Source organism: Scyliorhinus torazame, chromosome 8 (genome assembly GCF_047496885.1).
Source record: "Scyliorhinus torazame isolate Kashiwa2021f chromosome 8, sScyTor2.1, whole genome shotgun sequence".
NCBI lineage: Eukaryota > Metazoa > Chordata > Chondrichthyes > Carcharhiniformes > Scyliorhinidae > Scyliorhinus > Scyliorhinus torazame.
Genome location: NC_092714.1, coordinates 1,071,919 through 1,095,136, shown reverse-complemented (window position 1 = coordinate 1,095,136; position 23,218 = coordinate 1,071,919). Strand labels below are relative to the sequence as shown.

Sequence of the window (23,218 nt, the reverse complement as noted above, 5' to 3'; positions counted from 1 at the left end):
GTACGGCCTTTCTTGCCAATAAATTAGCCCCCCCAACCAATCAATCAAACTGAGTCCCAGCCCATCTCTCTCACTGGTGCCGACAAGTCTGAAACTCCTGTTCAAACTTACAGAAACTAGCTAAATGTTCTCTCCTGTAACTGCGGAGTTTCCATTCGCTCTGCGGCTTGACATAAAGATATATGTCCAGTAATTACCCATGAACCAAAAATGATAATGGCAAAATAATAGGGAAATAAGGGAATAAACAGGAAGAACCCATACACCATCTTTATGTTGTCTGCAAATTTAGTTATCATGCCTTCGCTCCCCTCATCAAAGTCATTTATATAAATTGGAAGAAGCTGAGGGCCAGCACAGATCCCTGTGGGGTCCGTGTGTACGTTTGTGTATGTAAATGGTTTCATTAAGGTTCCTGGAGACAATTTGGCTGGAGGAGTTGAGGGATAAGGACTAAAGGTGCTCGGTGCGTGCATTTGTAATAACTTTCCTGATCAAGTGGTTTGTAAGTAAATAGACTATGTTTAGAGAGTTGCATTAGGAGATACATAAGGATCTTTTCAGCTGCTAAATCTCAATGGGGAGTAAGGATCTTTTACAGCTTGCAACGGTTTCATAAATAAATAAGGGGTGGTTATTAAATTTGATTTGACCCGAACGTGGGGAGTCATAAGAAATGTCTTATCTGGACTTCCGGGTGCGGCGATGATCAGCTAATTCGCACGTTTCGGCAGCTCCTGGTGGACCGGACTTTTGGGCTCTTAATAGGAGCCCCAGCGGCAATTTTAACGGCTAAAAACACTGTGCGGTAAACCAGAAGGGAATCCCCCCGGACACGTATGGAAAAGGGAGAGGAAAGCGGCCGGATTGCGGAGGATCCTCTAGAGCAGCGGCAAGGAAGGCAAGCTCAAAGCAAGATGGCGTCGGAAGGTGGCCGTTTAGTATGGGGCCCTGACCAACAAGAGTTCCTGCGGCGCTGTGTGGAAGAACTGAAAAAGGAGATGAAGAAGGAGCTGCTGGCCCCGATATTACAGGCGATTGAAGGGCTAAAGGAGGAGCAAAAGACCCAGGAGCAGGAGCTTCGGGTCGTGAAGGCAAAGGCCGCTGAAAATGAAGACGAAATACAGGGCCTGGTGGTGAAGACAGAGATGCACGAGGCACAGCACAAAAGGTGTGTGGAAAGGCTGGAGGTGCTGGAGAATAATGCGAGGAGGAAGAATTTAAGGATTCTGGGTCTTCCCGAAGGCGCAGAGGGGGCGGACGTCGGGGCATATGTGAGCACGATGCTTCACTTGTTAATGGGATCGGAGGCCCCGACGGGCCCGTTGGAGGTGGAGGGAGCTTATCGAGTTATGGCGTGAAGACCGAGGGCTGGAGAAATACCTCGAGCTATAGTGGTGAGGTTTCACCGCTACAATGACAGAGAGACGGTCCTCAGATGGGCGAAGAAAACTCGGAGCAATAGGTGGGAGAACGCGGTGATCCGCGTATATCAAGATTGGAGTGCGGAGGTGGCGAGAAGGAGGGCAAGTTTCAATCGGGCTAAGGCGGTGCTTCACAAAAAGAAGGTCAAATTCGGAATGTTGCAGCCAGCAAGACTGTGGGTCACACACCAAGGGAAGCACCACTACTTTGAGACGGCAGAAGAGGTGTGGACATTTATTGTGGATGAGAAGCTGGAATAGGCGGGCAAGAAAAGAACGTTTGGGACAAAGTGGTGGGGTGATTACGTGGGGTGAGGGGGGGAAAAAAGTGGGAGGGGGATAATTTTTCAAGTTGTTAATCTTGCGACCCTGTAACTTTTCTCTCTTCCCCATGTTGTGGGGGAGGGGGGGGGGGATGAGGAACTGTGGGTGCCGGTTATTAGGGGCGGGGCCAAGTGGGAAACGCGGGCTTTGTTCCCGCGCTATGGTAATTATGGCGGGAACAGGGACGCAGGAAGGAGGGGGCCTCGCACAGTGGGGGCCGAGGACCAGGGGGGAAGCCGAGGTCAGCCAGAGTTCGCTGACTTCTGGGAGCAACATGGGGGGTGCAACTACGCTAGAAAGGGATCTAGCAGAGGGGGGGGGGTTAACTGGGTTGCTGCTGCTAAGGAGAAGGGGGAGCTGGTATGGGGTGGGGTGGTCGAGGCGGGAGGGCGCCGTCGGTGGGATATACGGGTACGTGGGAACCGGGTGAGGAGCTGGGTAAAAGGGGATGGCTAGTCAACAAGGGGTGGGGGGTAAAGAGCCCCCCACCCCGGCTGATCACGTGGAACGTGAGAGGGCTGAACGGGCCGATTAAAAGGGCACGGGTACTCGCACACCTAAAGAAATTAAAGGCAGATGTGGTTATGTTGCAGGAGACACATCTGAAACTGATAGACCAGGTCAGACTACGCAAAGGATGGGTGGGGCAGGTGTTTCATTCGGGTTTAGATGCGAAGAACAGGGGGGTGGCTATCTTAGTGGGGAAACGGGTACTGTTTGAGGCAAAGACCATAGTGGCGGATAGTGGGGGTAGATATGTGATGGTGAGTGGCAGATTGCAAGGGGAGGCGGTGGTTCTGGTGAACGTATATGCCCCGAACTGGGATGATGCAAACTTTATGAGGCGTATGTTGGGGCGTATCCCGGACCTGGAGGCAGGAAAGTTGGTAATGGGGGGAGACTTTAATACGGTGCTGGACCCAGGGCTGGACAGATCGAGGTCCAGGACCGGGAGGAGGCCGGCTGCAGCTAGGGTGCTCAAGGACTTCATGGAGCAGATGGGAGGAGTAGACCCCTGGAGATTTAGTAGGCCTAGGAGTAAGGAGTTCTCGTTTTTCTCCCATGTCCACAAAGTATACTCACGGATAGACTTTTTTGTTTTGGGAAGGGCACTGATTCCGAAGGTGACAGGGACGGAATACACGGCCATAGCTATCTCGGGCCACGCTCCACATTGGGTGGACCTGGAGGTAGGAGAGGAAAAAGAACAGCACCCACTCTGGAGTATGGACATGGGATTATTGGCGGATGAGGGGGTATGTTTAAGGGTGATGGGGTGTATTGAAAGGTACTTGGAACTCAATGATAATGGGGAGGTTCAGGTGGGAGTGGTCTGGGAGGCGTTGAAGGCAGTGGTTAGAGGGGAACTGATATCCATCAGGGCACATAAAGGAAAGCAGGAGGGTAAGGAAAGGGAGCGGTTGTTGAAAGAACTTTTGAGGGTGGACAGACAATATGCGGAGGCACCGGAGGAGGGACTGTACAGGGAAAGACAAAGGCTACACGTAGAATTTGAACAGTTGACCACGGGTAATGCAGAGGTACAATGGAGGAGGGCACAGGGTGTACAGTATGAATATGGAGAGAAGGCGAGCCGGTTACTGGCCCACCAACTGAGGAAGAGGAGAGCAGCGAGGGAGATAGGGGGGGGTGAGAGATGAGGAGGGAGAGATGGAGCGGGGAGCGGGGAGCGGGGAGAGTGAATGGGGTGTTCAAGGCATTCTACAAAAGATTATATAAAGCTCAGCCCCCGGATGGGAAGGAGGGAATGATGTGCTTTCTGGATCAGCTGGAATTCCCCAAGGTGGAGGAGCAGGAGAGGGCGGGACTGGCAGCATAGATTGAGATGGAGGAGGTAGTGAAAGGGATTGGGAGCATGCAGGCGGGGAAGGCCCCGGGACCGGACGGATTCCCGGTGGAATTTTATAGGAAGTATATGGACTTGCTGGCCCCGCTTTTGACGAGAACCTTTAATGAGGCGAGGGAAAGGGGGCAGCTGCCCCCGACTATGTCGGAGGCAACGATATCGCTCCTTTTAAAGAAGGAAAAAGACCCGCTGCAATGCGGGTCCTACAGGCCCATTTCCCTTTTAAATGTAGATGCTAAGATTCTGGCCAAGGTGATGGCGACGAGGATAGAGGACTGTGTCCCGGGGGTGGTCCATGAGGACCAAACCGGGTTCGTGAAGGGGAGACAGCTGAACACGAACATACGGAGGTTGCTAGGGGTAATGATGATGCCCCCGCCAGAGGGGGAAGCGGAGATAGTGGTGGCGATGGATGCCGAGAAAGCATTCGACAGAGTGGAGTGGGATTATCTGTGGGAGGTGCTGAGGAGATTTGGTTTTGGAGATGGGTATATCGGATGGGTACAGTTGCTGTATAGGGCCCCGGTGGCGAGCGTGGCCACGAACAGACGGAGGTCTGATTACTTCCGTCTTCATAGAGGGGCGAGGCAGGGGTGTCCCCTGTCTCCGTTACTGTTTGCATTGGCGATTGAGCCCCTGGCCATAGCATTGAGGGGTTCCAGGAAGTGGAGGGGAGTGCTTAGGGGAGGAGAAGAACACCGGGTATCTTTGTATGCAGATGATTTATTGTTGTATGTTGCGGACCCAGTGGAGGGGATGCCAGAGATAATGCGGATACTTAGGGAGTTTGGGGATTTTTCGGGGTACAAATTGAACATGGGGAAAAGTGAGTTGTGTGTGGTGCATCCGGGGGAGCAGAGCAGGGAAATAGAGGATTTACCGCTGAGGAAGGTAACAAGAGATTTCCAGTACTTAGGGATTCAGATAGCCAGGAATTGGGGAACCTTACACCGGCTTAATTTAACATGGTTGGTGGAACAGATGGAGGAGGATTTCAAGAGATGGGACATGGTGTCCCTGTCACTGGCAGGGAGGGTGCAGGCGGTTAAAATGGTGGTCCTCCCGAGATTCCTCTTTGTGTTTCAGTGCCTCCCGGTGATGGTCACGAAGGCTTTTTTTAAGAGAATTGAGAAAAGTATTATGAGTTTTGTGTGGGCCGGGAAGACCCCGAGAGTGAGGAGGGGGTTCTTGCAGCGTAGCAGAGATAGGGGGGGGGGGGGCTGGCACTACCGAGCCTAAGTGATTATTACTGGGTCGCCAATATCTCAATGGTGTGTAAGTGGATGGGAGAAGGGGAGGGAGCGGCGTGGAAGAGATTGGAGATGGCGTCCTGTAAAGGAACCAGCCTACAAGCTATGGTGACGGCGCCGTTGCCGTTCTCCCCGAAGAAATACACCACAAGTCCAGTGGTGGTGGCAACATTAAAAATTTGGGGGCAGTGGAGACGGCATAGGGGAGGGACGGGAGCCTCGGTGCGGTCCCCGATAAGAAATAATCATAGGTTTGTCCCGGGGAGAATAGATGGGGGATTTGGAGCATGGCAAAGAGCTGGGGTAGTGCAACTGAGGGATCTGTTCGTAGATGGGACGTTTGCGAGTCTGGGAGCGCTGACGGAAAAATATGCGTTGCCCCAAGGGAATGCATTTCGGTATATGCAACTAAGGGCTTTTGCGAGGCAACATGTGAGGGAATTCCCGCAGCTCCCGACGCAGGAGGTGCAGGATAGAGTGATCTCAGAGACATGGGTGGGGGATGGTAGGGTGTCGGACATATATAGGGAAATGAGGGACGAGGGGGAGATCATGGTAGATGAGCTGAAAGGGAAATGGGAAGAAGAGCTGGGGGAAGAAATTGAGGAGGGGCTGTGGGCTGATGCCCTACGTAGGGTAAACTCGTCGTCCTCGTGTGCCAGGCTAAGCCTGATACAATTCAAGGGAGAACTCGGGCGGGTTCTCAGGGATGTCTCTGTATATGTATAGATATTTGTACTAGGTAATGTATATTGGACTGTTGGATTGTATTTTTGGAGAGGGATTGTATTTTTGGAGAGTAATTATTTTTGATAAGGCAGTTGCCATTTAGTTTTTTGTTTATATATTATTTATTTATTTGTTTAAAACTGGCCACTGTTATTTATATTGTTTTATTGTTGTTAAAAAGGAAAAACTTTGTCCTGTTATGTTTGGCCAAAAAATTTGAATAAAATATATTTAAAAAAAAAGAAATGTCTTATCTGTCCAATTCAGATATGTTTGATCAATTCACTTATTCAAAGGTTTTACCAAGGTGTCTTTAATATAGAGGAGAACAAAGGACAAACACAATTACAAGTTCAACAATCTTTATCAACAAAGTTAACCCGTAAATTAACCCAAATATATATATATATATATACAAGAAACACCCAAGATTCAATTATACTATCCACAAAGATGGTCTGGTTGAAGAGTAGGTCTGACTCCCGAGTCCCTCTGGTCCGACATCACGAAGGTGGATTTCACTGGCAGCTTCTTCCTTCCGTTCTTCTCTGGTTAATTTTTCGGATGGTCAAGGCACCTCCCATGTCGAGTCTTTTCTCCTGATGTGCTCCAGGAGTCTATTTTTTCATCCTCTTTTTCTTTCCGCCCTTTTACCACTTCCGCTGGCCTCCTGCCAATGAGGCCTGGGGAGTGGGTCTCAGCACCAAATGGTCTGGTTGATGGCCCATTGACAGGGGGCCCCGCCCCATGTGTCCATAAAGTAACGGCAGGAACATGGGGTGCCCAGGAGTCTGGCTACAGCATGCCAATAGGGTGCAATTTAGGATTTCCAATTTATTCGGGCTCAAACTAGGCCAGCGAGGTCACCACAGTAAACATGAACGATTATTGTATTTTGGATAAGTTCAGTTCAAACAATTGCTGAGGACAATGGATTTGCAGATGGAAGGGAAAAGGATATCGTCAACGAAAAAGGGACGTCGACGCTACCACCAAGAAAGCACAACAGCGCCTATACTTCCTCAGGAAACTAAGGAAATTCGGCATGTCCACATTAACCCTTACCAACTTTTACAGATGCACCATAGAAAGCATCCTATCGGGCTGCATCACAGCCTGGTATGGCAACTGCTCGGCCCAGGACCGCAAGAAACTTCAGAGAGTCGTGAACACCGCCCAGTCCATTACACGAACCTGCCTCCCATCCAGTGACTCCATCTACACCTCCCGCTGCCTGGGGAAAGCGGGCAGCATAATCAAAGATCCCTCCCACCCGGCTTACTCACTCTTCCAACGTCTTCCATCGGGCAGGAGATACAGAAGTCTGAGAACACGCATGAACAGACTCAAAAACAGCTTCTTCCCCACTGTCACCAGACTCCTAAATGACCCTCTTATGGACTGACCTCATTAACACTACACCCTGTATGCTTCATCCGATGCCAGTGCTTATGTAGTTACATTGTATACCTTGTGTTGCCCTATTATGTATTTTCTTTTATTCCCTTTTCTTCCCATGTACTTAATGATCTGTTGAGCTGCTCGCAGCAAAATAGTTTTCACTGTACCTCGGTACACATGACAATAAACAAATCCAAATCCATCCATTTTGTCATGTGAGTGTCCCTTTAAGAAAGGTTTTTGTCTTATCACATGGCTTCAGTGAAGTCAATGTGTGGGTGGAGCTGGGCTGTGGCTCTGGGAGGGTTATTTGGTTCCACTTTCATATTATGGCTGCTGTGGACTCAGACAGAGAACACACGTTTTTTGGCCTGCCTGTCTATCTTCATTTTAAAAGCTGTCACAGACTGCTTGGTAACTTAAAAGAGATAATTGCTTTCTGGAAGGAATTCAAATCTGCTGAAGTAGAACAGAGTATCAATGACAAGTCTTATACCAGTGAGAATGCCCTGGGCTGGGCCACGCCTTTGAAAAAGGGTTTCTGGATTTACTTGGATTTTGTTATTGAATTGCAACAGTTAAGGGGGAATTCATTCAGGGTTATACATAGATTACTGTAGCTGTGTGGGGTCTTTGTGTTTGTAATTGATAAAAATTCTTGCTGTGTGTGTTTATACAAATGTTAACTAAATTCTTAGAATAAAGATTGTTTTTTTGATTAAAAGCGCCGAAGAAGTCCTTTGAATAACAGCTGAAAGGAAGGTACTCGTGCTCATCCCAGCCAAAATCAATAAAAAGTTATAGATTAGGTGGGCTCCTTTATAAATAGAACATACAGTGCAGAAGGAGGTCATTGGGCCCATCGAGTCTGCACCGACCCACTTAAGCCCTCACTTCCACCCTATCCCAGTAACCCAATAGCCCCTCCTAACCTTTTTGGTCACTAAGGGCAATTTATCATGGCCAATCCACCTAACCTGCACATCTTTGGACTGTGGGAGGAAACCGGAGCACCCGGAGGAAACCCACGCAGACACGGGGAGGATGTGCAGACTCCGCACAGACAGTGACCCAAGCCGGGAATCGAACCTGGGACCTTGGCGCTGTGAAGCCACAGTGCTAGCCACTTGTGCTGCCGTGCTGCCCAACATACATTTTGGAGTTATTAAACCCTGGCCCGTAACAATATTTAAAAAGATGTTGAGAGGATTTGTTTTTTTGCTGTGTGGAGCAGACCATCTGATGGAAAAAGCTCTGAGCTGGGAGATGGTGCAGTTCGAGTCAGACACCCATTCAAGCCAGAAACGTCTTGGGCTGCAAAAAATAATCTAATGTCTGAAGGTTTCTTTGATTTCCACAGCAGAGTGGAAGCGGGTTAGAGAGGTTGTTTGTATACCTTATTAAGACCTGGTTAGGCCTTGGGTAATAATTTATAGTTAAACATTCATAAGGGAGTGATGCTTGGAAGGTGCTTACTTGTGGTCCTAACCAAGAAGGGAGATTTTTGGGGAATTTATCGTAAGACCAATTTTAACTGTGTCATTGAGAGCCTGTGTGCTTAGATTATCTTTTCTTCTTGTTCTTAAAACCCCAAAAGGGTTACCGCACTTCTTGCTGCTGAGATCAGCATTGGTCCATCTCATCTGGGGCCATGGGTTCAAATCCACCAGGGCAGGTGGTGAAATTTTAATTCAATAAAAATCTGGAATTAAAAATCTCGTGATGACCATGAAACCATTGTTGTTGTTCTGGGTCACTAATGTCCTTTAGGGAAGGAAATCTGCCGTCCTTACCCGGTCTGGCCTAGACGTGACTCCAGACCCGAAAGAACAATTAAGCATGGGCAATAAAAGCTGGGCCAGCCAGTAACGCCCATGACCCATGAACAGATAATAAAAACCTGCTGAGGATTGCCAGTATTTTCTGTTTTTAGTCCTCAGTTTCCCGAGCCCTGCTTGCTGACTCACATTTTACCCTGACTGAAACTGTGCTTTCCTCGCATCTATTCTGCATTCTAAGTGAGAACATAGAGCCAGATAGCAACCTATTACTGGAGATGTGGTCAATGTCACTATCGACAAAGTCCTCACATTGAAACCCTGGACTGGATGTTATCTGATAGAGCCGAGCCGAACCGAGCAGAGTACAGGCCCTTCGGCCCACCATGTTGTGCCGAACTAGTCTCAAACTAAGATCAAATCAAAGAACAAAAGAACAAAGAAATGTACAGCACAGGAACAGGCCCTTCGGCCCTCCAAGCCCGTGCCGACCATGCTGCCCGACTAAACTACAATCTTCTACACTTCCTGGGTCCGTATCCCTCTATTCCCATCCTACTCCCAATCATTCTAGTGCACTCCATGTAATAGTGCACTCCATGTGCCTATCCAATAACCACTTGAAAGTTCCTAAAGTGTCCGACTCCACTACCATAGCTGGGAGTGCTTTCCACGCCCCAACCACTCTGAGTAAAGAACCTACCTCGGACATCCTTCCTATATCTTCCACCATGAACCTTATAGTTATGCCCCCTTGTAACAGCTACATCCGCCCGAGGAAAAAGTCGCTGAACGTCCACTCTATCTATCCCTCTCATCATCTTATACACCTCAATTCAGTCACCTCTCATCCTCCTTCGCTCCAATGAGAAAATCCCTCGCTCCCTCAACCTTTCCTCATAAGACCTACCCTGCAATCCAGGCAGCATCCTGGTAAATCTCCTTTGCACCCTTTCCAAAGCTTCCACATCCTTCCTATAATGAGGTGACCAGAACTGCACACAATACTCCAAATGTGGTCTAACTAAGGTCTTGTACAGTTACAGCATAACCTCATAGCCCTTAAACTCAATCCCCCTGTTAATAAATGCTAACACACTGTAGGTTTTCTTCATGGCTCTATCCACTTGGGTGGCAACTTTCAGAGATCTATGGACATGAACTCTGAGATCTCTCTACTCCTCCACATTCTTCAGAACCCTGCACTTAACCCTGTAATCCGCATTCAAATTTGTCCTACCAAAATGAATCACCTCACACTTATCAGGGTTAAACTCCATCTGCCACTTTTCAGCCCAGTTCTGCATCCTATCAATGTCTCTTTTCAGCCTACAACAGCCCTCCACATTATCCACGACTCCACCAATCTTGGTGTCATCAGCAAATTTACTGACCCACCCTTCAGCCCCCACCTCCAAGTCATTGATAAAAATCACAAATAGCAGAGGGCCCAGCACTGATCCCTGTGGTACCCGCTGGTAACTGGGCTCCAGGATGAAAATTTACCATCGACCACCACCCTCTGTCTTCCATGTGATAGCCAGTTACTGATCCAATCGGCCAAATTTCCCTCTATGCTATGCCTCCTTACTTTCTGCATGAGCCGACCATGGGGAACCTTATCAAACGCCTTACTAAAATCCATGTATACGACATCAACTGCTCTACCTTCATCTATGTACTGAGTTACCTCCTCAAAGAATACAATCAAACTTGTGAGGCAAGACTTACCCCTCACAAATCCATGCTGACTATCCTGGATTAAGCTGTATCTTTCCAAATGATCATAAATCCTATCCCTCAGGATCCTTTCCAATAATTTACCTATGACCGAAGTGAGACCAACTGGCCTATAATTCCCAGGGTTATACCTATTCCCTTTCTTGAACAAGGGGACAGCATTCACCTCTCTCCAGTCTTCTGTAGACAGTGAGGACATAAAGATCAAAGCCAAAGTCTCTGCAATCTCATCCCTCGCCTCCCAAAGAATCCTAGGATATATCCCATCAGGCCCAGGGGACTTATCTATCCTCAGGTTCTCAAAATTTCTAACACATCTTCCTTCCGAATATCTGTCTCCTCCAGCCTACCAGCCTGTATCGCACTATCCTCCTCAACAACATGGCCCCTCTCCTTGGTGAACACTGAAGAAAAGTATTCATTTAGGCCTCTCCTACATCTTCAGACTCCATGCACACGTTCCCACTACTGTCCTTGACCGGCCCTAACTTCACCTTGGTCATTCTTTTATTCCTCACATAAGTGTAAAAAGCCTTGGGGTTTTCCTTGATCCTACCCTCTAAGGACTTCTCATGCCCCCTCCTAGCTCTCCTAAGCCCTTTCTTGCTATCCTTCCTAGCTATCTTGTATCCCTCAAGTGCCCTAAGTGAACTTTGTTTTCTCATCCTTACATAAGCCCCCTTCTTCGTCTTGACAAGACAGTCAACCTCTTTTGTAAACCATGGTTCCCTCACTCGACCATTTCCTCCCTTCCTGACCGGGACATACATACCAAGGACACGCAGTATTTGCTCCTTGAACAAGCCGATACTACATTATTTATACAGTGGTTAGTGGTAATTTATAGTTGGAATATATTCAGAGGTTTAGTGTTGATTAGCTGATGGATTAGTTAGATTTAAAATTCTATTTGTGATTATTTATGTCTCACGGATACTTATTAATGCAAATTGGAACCATTTAATATTAGTTTCCTCCAATTCTGTTCTCACTGTGGATCTGATTCAGTTATTTAGCTTCTTAAGGTTGATTTGTTTACCTAAAGGATATTATGCACTTCATACTGAAGATAAATGATAGATTAAACACTTGCAAGTCTGTGCAAACACTTAAATTGGAGTTTGTCCCTCTGTTTCTGAATTGTCAGCTGCTTTCTCCTTTAATATGTTAAATAAATCTCATAATTGTAACTTATTTAAAGTGATGGGTTGAGATCCTTACTTCTGGAAAGAGGATAGAAACCCAAACTCCCACACCTCTGTTAGATTGGCAGGCTGAGCGAGTGAGAGAGCTAACATACCTCTTGGATTGGAACCAGAATTGGTCCACAATCTCCGAACAAACCCCAAGGCTTCCTCACACGAGGGAAATGCACAGGCCAAGACCTCAGATTACTTCCATTACATTTGTTTACAGGATGTGGGCTCGGCCAGCATTTATTGTCCATCCCTAGTTGCCCTTCTGAAGGTGGTGGTGAGTTACCTTTTTGAACTGCTGCAGTCCCTCAGGTGTAGGTACACCCACTGTGCTGTTGGAGAGGGAGTTCCCAGGATTTTGACCCAGCGACAGTGAAGGAACAGCGATATATTTGGCGTGGCTTGGAAGGCTAGGAATCTAGCGGCGAGTAACTCACCTCCTGACCCCCCCCCCCCCACCCCCACCCCCCCCCCCCCCCCCACCCCCACCCCCCCCAAGCCTGTCCACCATCTACAAGGCACAAGTCAGGAGTGTAATGGAATACTCTCCACTTGCCTGGATGAGCGCAGCTCCAACAACACAAGAATCTCAACCCCATCCAGGACAAAACAGCCCAGTTGATTGCTTCCCCTGCCACAAACATTCACTCCCTCCACCACCGACGCACAGTGACAGCCGTCTGTACCATCTACAAGATGCACTGCAGTAACTCACCAAGGCTCCTTCGGCAGCACCTTCCAAACCCAAGTCCACTACCATCTAGAAGGACAAGAGCAGCAAATACCTGGGAACCCCACCACCTGGAGGTTCCCCTCCAAGGGGTGTAGGTTAGGTTGATCTCAGATGAGGATAAATGGTCGGCACAACATCGTGGGCTGAAGGGCCTGTACTGTGCTGTACTGTTCTAGGTTCTAAGTCACTCACCACCCCGACTTGGAAATATACCGCCGTTCCTTCACTGTCGCTGGGCAACATCCTGGAACTCCCTCCCTAACTGCACAGTTGGTGTACCTACACCTCAGGGATAATAGTAATAATCACTTATTGTCACAAGTAGGCTTCAATGAAGTTACTTTGAAAAGCCCCTAGTCGCCACATTCCGGCGCCTGTTCGGGGAGGCCGGTACGGGATAGATTGTTGTCGCTACACCAGTTCACTAGGTTCTCTATCTCCCTCCTGTATTCTGACTCGTCGTTATTCGAGATCCGCCCCACTCTGGTCGTATCGTCAGCAGAGGCTGGTACGGGAATTGAACCCGCGCTGTTGGCCTTGTTCTGCATTACAAGCCAGCTGTTTAGCCCACTGTGCTTAACCCCAGTCCCCCTTAGCACCCCGGACTGATGCGGTTCAGGAGACAACTCACCACCACCTTCTAAAGGGCAACTAGGGATAGGCAATAAATGCTGGCCTAACCAGCGACGGCCACATCCCACAAATTAATTTTTTTAAAATGTTATTTGCAGCTTATCAGTCCAAACTTGAATGTTGTCTAGGTGTTGGTTCATTTGGACTTGGACTGTTCTGGTACCTGAGGAGTCGCCAATGAACATTGTTCAGTCATCCGCAAACATTCTCACTTCTGACCTTGTGATGGAAGGGAGGTCATTGATGAAGCAGCTGAAGATGGTTGGGCCGAGGACACGACCCTGAGGAACTCCTGCAGTGATGTCCTGGAACTGAGATGATTGACCTCCAACCACCTTCCTTTGTGCCAGGTATGACTCCAACCAGCGGAGAGTTTTCCCCCTGATTCCCATTGACTCCAGTTTAGCTCGGGCTCCTTGATGCCGCACTCGGTCAAACGCTGCCTTGATGTCGAGGGCAGTCACTCTCACCTCACCTCTGGCATTCAGCTCTTTTGTCTATGTTTGAACCAAGGCTGTAATGAGGACGGGAGCTAAGTGACCCTGGGCAGAACCCAAACTGAGTGTCCGTGAGCAGGTTATTGCTGAGTACGTTAAGTCGCCATACTCCCAGATGACGATAGGCTGCTTTCACCTTTGAGGGGCAGAGCTGACTGGTGGCGAATTAACCGGTGATCACAACACCTTAGGCGAGGGACAAGGTTGAGTAGGTGGGCCTTTGCTGAGTAAGTGCCGCTTGACAGCACTGTTGATGACTCCTTCCATCACTTTGCTTATGATGGTGAGTAGACGCACAGGGCGGTAATTGGCTGGGTTGGATTTGTCCTGTTTCTTGTGTACAGGACACACTGGGCAATTTTCCACATTGCTGGGTAGATGCCAGTGTTGCAGCTGTACTGGAACAGCTTGGCTAGGGGAGCGGCAAGTTCTGGAGCACAAGTCTTCAGTACTATTGCTGGGATATTGTCAGGGTCCATCGCCTTTGCAGTATCCAGTGTCTTCAGCTGTTTCTTGCTATCACCTGGAGTGAATCGTATTGGCTGAAGACTGGTCTTTTTCCCTGGCTGCCCAAGAGTGCGGTGGAGAACGGTTCAATTGAAACATTCTGAAGGGAATTAGATGGATATCTGAGAAGTACGAATGTGCAGATTACGGGGAGAAGGCAGGAGAACAGCACTTGGTGAGTTGTTTATTCGGACAGCCTGTGTAGGCACGGTGGGACGAATGGCCTCCTTCTGTACCACAACAATTCAATTGGGAAGTTTTGGCAGCCCCGTTCTCTGGGTCACTGTTCAATCGTCCACCATGTAGCAACATTGGACATTCTCTCCGAATTAAACTGTTGGCAGAGATGGGGCAAAACCGCAAACATTCACACGAGATCTATAATATTTTGTAATCTGGTCAATAAAAATAACCATATTTCCAATAAAAATTTATTATACAGCATTTACATTCAGAGTTTCTGTGTGACAGGGAAACAAGAAGCATTGCTGGTCAGATTCTGTCCTCATTCACAAAGTGAATGGCAAAATGAACACCTTTAAACTCGAGTTAGATACAGAGTAAAGCTCATTCTACACTGTCCCCATCAAACACTCCCAGGACAGGTACAGCACGGGGTTAGATACAGAGTAAACCTCCCTCGACACTGTCCCCATCAAATACTCCCAGGACAGGTACAGCATGGGGTTAGATACTGAGTAAAGCTCCCTCTACACTGTCCCCATCAAACACTCCCAGGACAGGTACAGCACGGGGTTGGATACAGAGTAAAGCTCCCTCTACACTGTCCCCATCAAACACTCCCAGGACAGGTACAGCACGGGGTTAGATACAGAGTAAAGCTCCCTCTACACTGTCCCCATCAAACACTCCCAGGACAGGTACAGCACGGGGTTAGATACAGAGTAAAGCTCCCTCTACACTGTCCCCATCAAACACTCCCTGGACAGGTACAGCACGGGGTTAGATACAGAGTAAAGCTCTCTCTACACTGTCCCCATCAAACACTCCCAGGACAGGTACAGCACAGGGTTAGATACAGAGTAAAACTCCCTCTACACTGTCCCCATCAAACACTCCCAGGACAGGTACAGCACGGGGTTAGATACAGAGTAAAGCTCCCTCTACACTGTCCCCATCAAACACTCCCAGGACAGTTACAGCACGGGATTAGATACAGAGTAAAGCTCCCTCTACACTGTCCCCATCAATCACTCCCAGGACTGGTATAGCACAGGGTTAGATACATAGTCCCATTAACTGTGTTGTTTTCATTCCTTACGCCACCCTGTGTATATCCCACAGGGATGTGTAACCGCCATGTTCCACTGTCCTTCTGTTGTAACTGCTGGATGGGAGAATGTGTTGTAATTGTTATGATATGTTGCTGGAGGACAGGCAGCAAATGCCTCCACTCTGAGGGTGGTCAGCTCTGTGACTTGAATCCATCAGTTGCTCTGTGGCCTGTTCACAGCCGTCGTTCTCTCTGTCGTTCTCTCTGTCGCTGTCCCGGTCGCTGTCCCGGTCGCTGTCCCGGTCGCTGTCCCGGTCGCTGTCCCGGTCGCTGTCCCGGTCGCTGTCCCGGTCGCTGTCCCGGTCGCTGTCCCGGTCGCTGTCCCGGTCGCTGTCGGCCATCTCTGCCGGGCGCTTCATTCCTCGCTGTTTGGACAATGCGAGAGCATACTGTATATTGTAACGATTCCAGTCGCATCTGGAGTGCACAAATCCAAGAAACAATGTCAGTAAATAGAGCTGCACAAAGATCAGCACCACAACCCAAAAACTATGGATGAATGAGTGTTTGTCGTCCCCCCCCACCCGACTCACTCTCCCTTCCCCTCCTCCCTGCTTGGGACCAGCAGGAGACTGGGGCGTCTCTCAGTCAGGGAAACCAAACAGAGACAGGGACTATTTGAAGGTTCAAACCCTGCGGAGGAGGGTGTTGCAGAATGTTTACTGACTAGCTGACTGAAACAATATCAGTTCTAACCCCACAATGAAGCCTCTTCTTAAATATCCCTACGCATTGTCTAAATGTCAGCCGTAAGTAACACCTTCTGTTTGAGGATTGCCAGGGCCATGAACAGGATGTGAGCAGTGGTTCACTATTGCGACAGTCAGTAAAGTCCCAGGTTCAACCCACCTTAAAGATTTGAGCACAAACCCTGGCCGAAATGGGCAGTAAATTAAAGTAGGAGGGGCAGTAACAAGGGATGCTGCACTGTCGAAGGTGCCATTTTCAGCAGATACGTTAAACTGAAGTCCTGTCTGTCCCCTGGACTACACAATACCCACAATGCAGGAGGCCATTCAGCCCATCAAGTTTGCATCAATCTTTCTAGCACCCAACCTAGACCCAACCCCCCACCTTCTCCCCATAACCTCGCGCATTGATCACGGCCACTCCACCTCACCTGCACATTTTTAGTCTCACCAGTATCCTCCTCTAAAGGGCCAACAACATTTACTTTAGATATTCTCTTCCTCTCTACATAATCAAAAAAGCTCTTGGTATCATGTTTATGTTTTCTGCTATGTTCCTTTCGTAGTTCATCTCAGCTTTTGTGATTTTACTTTTGTAGCAGTTATTAGTCAAATGCAAATTTCTCTTCACTGTGCAGAGAGTGAAGGTGCAATTCACAGTGAACAGCTCTTTACACATATCTGAAAGTCACAGTGGCCAGATACAATCAGTAACCGGTGCTGTTACTAACAAGCTGAACATCCTCACCCTCAGAACTAAACCCTGCCACAGCCGAGGATCACTCAACCTCAATCATAGTTCCCGTATTCACCCCCCACCCACACCATAATCTGTCCCCAAATCACTGAATCAAACTGTCTTTAAACTCCCCAAATCACTCCGGCATCTCAAACATCCCTTTGAAGATCCCACAATTTGAGAGAAGAAAGATGTCCCTTCCTCCCCTTACGTCTTCCATTTACCGGCCCAGTTTACAGAGCTGGTTAATCTTCACCTCCCCACCCACCCCCAAAGTAACTGTGCCCATTAGGGGAAAGATGAAAAACAAGAAGCAATTGTGGCACAAGGAAACACTCTCTCGCAATGATCAAGGTATGGGTTAGTGTGCAACGGTCAATGTGGTACGGGTTACAGTGTGCAATGATCAATGTTAGACGGGTTACAGTGTGCAATGATCAATGTGGGACGGGTTACAGTGTGCAATGATCAATGTGGTACAGGTTACAGTGTGCAATGATCAATGTGGGACGGGTTACAGTGTGCAATGATAAATGTGGGACGGGTTACAGTGTGCAATGATCAATGTGATACAGGTTACAGTGTGCAATGATCAATGTGGGACGGGTTACAGTGTGCAATGATCAATGTGATACAGGTTACAGTGTGCAATGATCAATGTGGGACGGGTTACAGTGTGCAATGATCAATGTGATACAGGTTACAGTGTGCAATGATCAATGTGGTACAGGTTACAGTGTGCAATGATCAATGTGGTACGGGTTACAGTGTGCAATGATAAATGTGGGACGGGTTACAGTGTGCAATGATCAATGTGGTACGAGTTACAGTGTGCAGTGATCAATGTGGTACGGGTTACAGTGTGCAATGATCAATGTGGTACAGGTTACAGTGTGCAATGATAAATGTGGGACGGGTTACAGTGTGCAATGATCAATGTGGTACGAGTTACAGTGTGCAGTGATCAATGTGGTACGGGTTACAGTGTGCAATGACCAAGGTGATACAGGTTACAGTGTGCAATGATCAATGTGGTACGGGTTAGTGTGCAATGATCAAAGTGGTACAGGTTACAGTGTGCAATGATCAATGTGGTACGGGTTAGTGTGCAATGATAAATGTGGGACGGGTTACAGTGTGCAACGGTCAATGTGGTACGGGTTACAGTGTGCAATGATCAATGTGGGACGGGTTACAGTGTGCTATGATCAATGTGAGACGGGTTACAGTGTGCAATGATCAATGTGGTACAGGTTACAGTGTGCAATGATCAATGTGGTACAGGTTACAGTGTGCAATGATCAATGTGGTACAGGTTACAGTGTGCAATGATAAATGTGGGACGGGTTACAGTGTGCAACGGTCAATGTGGTACGGGTTACAGTGTGCAATGATAAATGTGGGACGGGTTACAGTGTGCAATGATAAATGTGGGACGGGTTACAGTGTGCAATGATCAATGTGGTACAGGTTACAGTGTGCAATGATCAATGTGGTACGGGTTACAGTGTGCAATGATCAATGTGGTATGGGTTACAGTGTGCAATGATCAATGTGGTACAGGTTACAGTGTGCAATGATAAATGTGGTACGGGTTAGTGTGCAATGATCAATGTGGTACAGGTTACAGTGTGCAATGATAAATGTGGGACGGGTTACAGTGTGCAACGGTCAATGTGGTACGGGTTACAGTGTGCAATGATAAATGTGGGACGGGTTACAGTGTGCAATGATCAATGTGGTACAGGTTACAGTGTGCAATGATCAATGTGGTACAGGTTACAGTGTGCAATGATCAATGTGGGACGGGTTACAGTGTGCAATGATCAATGTGGGACGGGTTACAGTGTGCAATGATCAATGTGGTACGGGTTACAGTGTGCAATGATCAATGTGGTACAGGTTACAGTGTGCAATGATCAATGTGATACAGGTTACAGTGTGCAATGATCAATGTGGTACGGGTTACAGTGTGCAGTGATCAATGTGGTACGGGTTACAGTGTGCAATGATCAATGTGGTACGGGTTACAGTGTGCAATGATCAATGTGGGACGGGTTACAGTGTGCAATGATCAATGTGGTACGGGTTACAGTGTGCAATGATCACTGTGGGACGGGTTACAGTGTGCAATGATCAATGTGGTACAGGTTACAGTGTGCAATGATCAATGTGGTACGGGTTACAGTGTGCAATGATCAATGTGGTACGGGTTACAGTGTGCAATGATCAATGTGGTACAGGTTACAGTGTGCAATGATCAATGTGGTACAGGTTACAGTGTGCAATGATCAATGTGATACAGGTTACAGTGTGCAATGATCAATGTGGTACGGGTTACAGTGTGCAATGATCAATGTGGTACGGGTTACAGTGTGCAATGATCAACGTGGTACGGGTTACAGTGTGCAATGATCAATGTGGTACAGGTTACAGTGTGCAGTGATCAATGTGGTACGGGTTACAGTGTGCAATGACCAAGGTGATACAGGTTACAGTGTGCAATGATCAATGTGGTACGGGTTAGTGTGCAATGATCAATGTGGTACGGGTTAGTGTGCAATGATCAATGTGGTACGGGTTACAGTGTGCAATGACCAAGGTGATACAGGTTACAGTGTGCAACGGTCAATGTGGTACGGGTTACAGTGTGCAATGATCAATGTGGTACGGGTTACAGTGTGCAATCATCGATGTGGTACAGGTTACAGTGTGCAATGATCAATGTGGTACAGGTTACAGTGTGCAATGATCAATGTGGAACAGGTTACAGTGTGCAATGATCAATGTGGTACGGGTTACAGTGTGCAATGATCAATGTGGTACGGGTTACAGTGTGCAATGATCAATGTGGTACAGGTTACAGTGTGCAATGATCAATGTGGTACAGGTTACAGTGTGCAATGATCAATGTGGTACAGGTTACAGTGTGCAATGATCAATGTGGGACGGGTTACAGTGTGCAATGATCAATGTGGTACAGGTTACAGTGTGCAATGATCAATGTGGTACAGGTTACAGTGTGCAATGATCAATGTGGTACAGGTTACAGTGTGCAATGATCAATGTGGGACGGGTTACAGTGTGCAATGATCAATGTGGTACAGGTTACAGTGTGAGATGATCAATGTGGGACGGGTTAGAGTGTGCAATGATCAATGTGGTACAGGTTACAGTGTGAGATGATCAATGTGGTACAGGTTACAGTGTGCAATGATCAATGTGGTACAGGTTACAGTGTGCAATGATCAATGTGGTACAGGTTACAGTGTGCAATGATCAATGTGGAACAGGTTACAGTGTGCAATGATCCATGTGGTACAGGTTACAGTGTGCAATGATCAATGTGGGACGGGTTACAGTGTGCAATGATCAATGTGGTACAGGTTACAGTGTGCAATGATCAATGTGGTACAGGTTACAGTGTGAGATGATCAATGTGGGACGGGTTACAGTGTGCAATGATCAATGTGGGACGGGTTACAGTGTGCAATGAACAATGTGGGATGGGTTACAGTGAGCAATGATCAATGTGGTACGGGTTACAGTGTGCAATGATCAATGTGGGACGGGTTACAGTGTGCAATGATCAATGTGGGACGGGTTACAGTGTGCAATGATCAATGTGGGACGGGTTACAGTGTGCAATGATCAATGGGGTACGGGTTACAGTGTGCAATGATCAATGTGGGACGGGTTACAGTGTGCAATGATCAATGTGGTACAGGTTACAGTGTGCAATGATCAATGTGGGACGGGTTACAGTGTGCAATGATCAATGTGGTACAGGTTACAGTGTGAGATGATCAATGTGGGACGGGTTAGAGTGTGCAATGATCAATGTGGTACAGGTTACAGTGTGCAATGATCAATGTGGTACAGGTTACAGTGTGCAATGATCAATGTGGGACGGGTTACAGTGTGCAATGAACAATGTGGTACGGGTTACAGTGTGCAATGATCAATGTGATACAGGTTACAGTGTGCAATGATCAATGTGGTACGGGTTACAGTGTGCAATGATCAATGTGGAACGGGTTACAGTGTGCAATGATCCATGTGGTACAGGTTACAGTGTGCAATGATCAATGTGGTACGGGTTACAGTGTGCAATGATCAATGTGGGACGGGTTAGAGTGTGCAATGATCAATGTGGTACAGGTTACAGTGTGCAATGATCAATGTGGTACGGGTTACAGTGTGCAATGATCAATGTGATACAGGTTACAGTGTGCAATGATCAATGTGGTACAGGTTACAGTGTGCAATGATCAATGTGGGACGGGTTACAGTGTGCAATGATCAATGTGGTACGGGTTACAGTGTGCAATGATCAATGTGATACAGGTTACAGTGTGCAATGATCAATGTGGTACGGGTTACAGTGTGCAATGATCAATGTGATACAGGTTACAGTGTGCAATGATCAATGTGGTACAGGTTACAGTGTGCAATGATCAATGTGGTACAGGTTACAGTGTGCAATGATCAATGTGGTACAGGTTACAGTGTGCAATGATCAATGTGGTACAGGTTACAGTGTGCAATGATCAATGTGGTACAGGTTACAGTGTGCAATGATCAATGTGGTACAGGTTACAGTGTGCAATGATTAATGATTCAGTTGAAATTGGCAATGGACTTACAGTTTGGACACTGCATCAAAGTGATGTTGGATGCTCTTCTGTAGAGACTGGATCATTGGCAGCAAGGCCACTGACCTGTGAAAACAAACCAAGTTAATCATCACTGTGCTGAATGTGGAGAAAGTAGCACAGCACCAGACCTGTGCGGTTTGTGCGCTACAATTTGTTGTGTAACCTGTGAATGGGGTTTCAGCAACTCTGGTGGTTGGGAGCTGCCAGGTTCTATTCCCAGTGTGAAGAAAAATTATTTTTCAATATTTCTGTGGTGTTCTATGAAGGATTGTGGGGGCTGTGTGCTTGTGACTAATTTAGTTACAGTAAGAAGTCTTACAACACCAGGTTAAAGTCCAACAGGTGTGTTTCGAATCACTAGCTTTCGGAGCACAGCTCCTTCCTCAGGTGAATCCTGAGCAGCGCTCCGAAAGCTAGTGACATCGAAACACACCTGTTGGACTTTAACCTGGTGTTGCAAGACGTCTTACTGTGTTCACCCCAGTCCAACACCGGCATCATAATTTAGTTAAACTGAAGACAGTTGGGCTGGAAGGTTTAAAGCATCAAAGGGCTGGGTGTAAAAGCAGGCATTTGAAGTCGAGGTGACAGAGTTAAGACGTGCTACAAGTAAACACAAAATGGGTAGAAATTTGCATTTGAAGATAAGTGAAGGTTTGGATATCAGTTGTTAACTTTCAAAGTGAAAGAAAGATCATAAATAAACTTGGGGAAGGTTACGTTTCATTTGAGGTTGGGAATAGAGATGATTTTAAAGATGAAAGTGGAAAAATATATTTATAATAATAATCTTTATTGTCACAAGTAGGCTTACATTAACATTGCAATGAAGTTACTCTTCGGGTACATAGAGGGAGAATTCAGAATGCCCAATTCACCCAACAGCACATCCTTCAGGACTGTGGGAGGAAACCGGAGCACCCGGAGGAAACCCACGCAGACCCGGGGAGAACGTAGACATTGACCCAAGCCGTGAATCGAACCCAGGTCCCTGGCGCTGTGAAGCAACAGTGCTAATCACTGTGCTGCCTTGAGGAAGGGTTAGAAGCTATGCTGGGGATGTGGTCATATAAGACCCTGAAAAGAGTGCTGCACTGGGGCAGAAGTGTGAAAAAAGTGAAATGAAGCAATGCAGCCAGCCCAGAGCAGTGGCTGCTTGCACCTGTAAACAGCGTTTTGGATTTTCACAGTCCAGTGGGAATGAGAGAGGAGTCCTGTGAAATACCTCCCCTATAGCAACAGGGGGTTGTGCCTTCTCTTAAGATTGCTGGAATTTTATAGATTAAATATCTCTAACGGCTGTTCTCGACAGGGGTATCTGTGAGTTTAGCCAAGTAAAAATCTCCTGGAGAAATGTTTAAATTTTAACCGTGTCAATACAATCTTGTATGTTTAAGTTTTCTTTGTTAATAAATGTTTTTATTGATTTTCATGTTTAATGGTACATGGTTATAATTCTCAAGTTGTGTAGTGAGGCATTATGGGTGGAGTTCAGGAATAAGAAGGGTGAAATCACAATGTTGGGAGTGCACTATAGACCCTCCAACAGACTGCAGGAGAAATAGGAGCAGTTGTGTATTCAGATGCTGAAAAGGTATGAAAAAAGTAGGATAATTGTGATGGATGACTTTAACTTCCCCCATATTGACCGGGAATGCTTTACAGCCAGGGGCTCGGATGGAGAGCAATTTGTGAGATGTGTCCAGGAGGGCTTTTTGATACAGTGTGATGACAATCCAATCGGGAGGGGGACATACTA

General features: G+C 47.3%; 2 protein-coding genes across 3 annotated transcripts in view; one reads left to right on the top strand and one right to left on the bottom strand.

The window, feature by feature from the left end:
* Positions 1-23,218, top strand: part of LOC140427619 (ribosomal RNA processing protein 1 homolog B-like) — a 944,136-nt gene that overhangs the window by 110,312 nt on the left and 810,606 nt on the right. The window lies entirely within an intron of this gene.
* pwp2h (PWP2 small subunit processome component) overlaps positions 14,497-23,218 on the bottom strand; it is a 78,560-nt gene continuing 69,838 nt past the window's right edge. Inside the window, exons 20-22 of one of the 2 annotated variants that reach the window (XM_072513029.1) lie at positions 21,448-21,522; positions 15,656-15,790; positions 14,497-15,571 (exon numbers count right to left, since the gene is read on the bottom strand). In XM_072513029.1, the coding sequence (XP_072369130.1) occupies positions 15,454-15,571; positions 15,656-15,790; positions 21,448-21,522 (328 nt within the window). In that variant the 3' untranslated portion in view covers positions 14,497-15,453. Of the gene's footprint in view, positions 15,791-21,447; positions 21,523-23,218 lie in introns of both variants that reach the window. The other variant, XM_072513028.1, reaches the window with a different exon arrangement.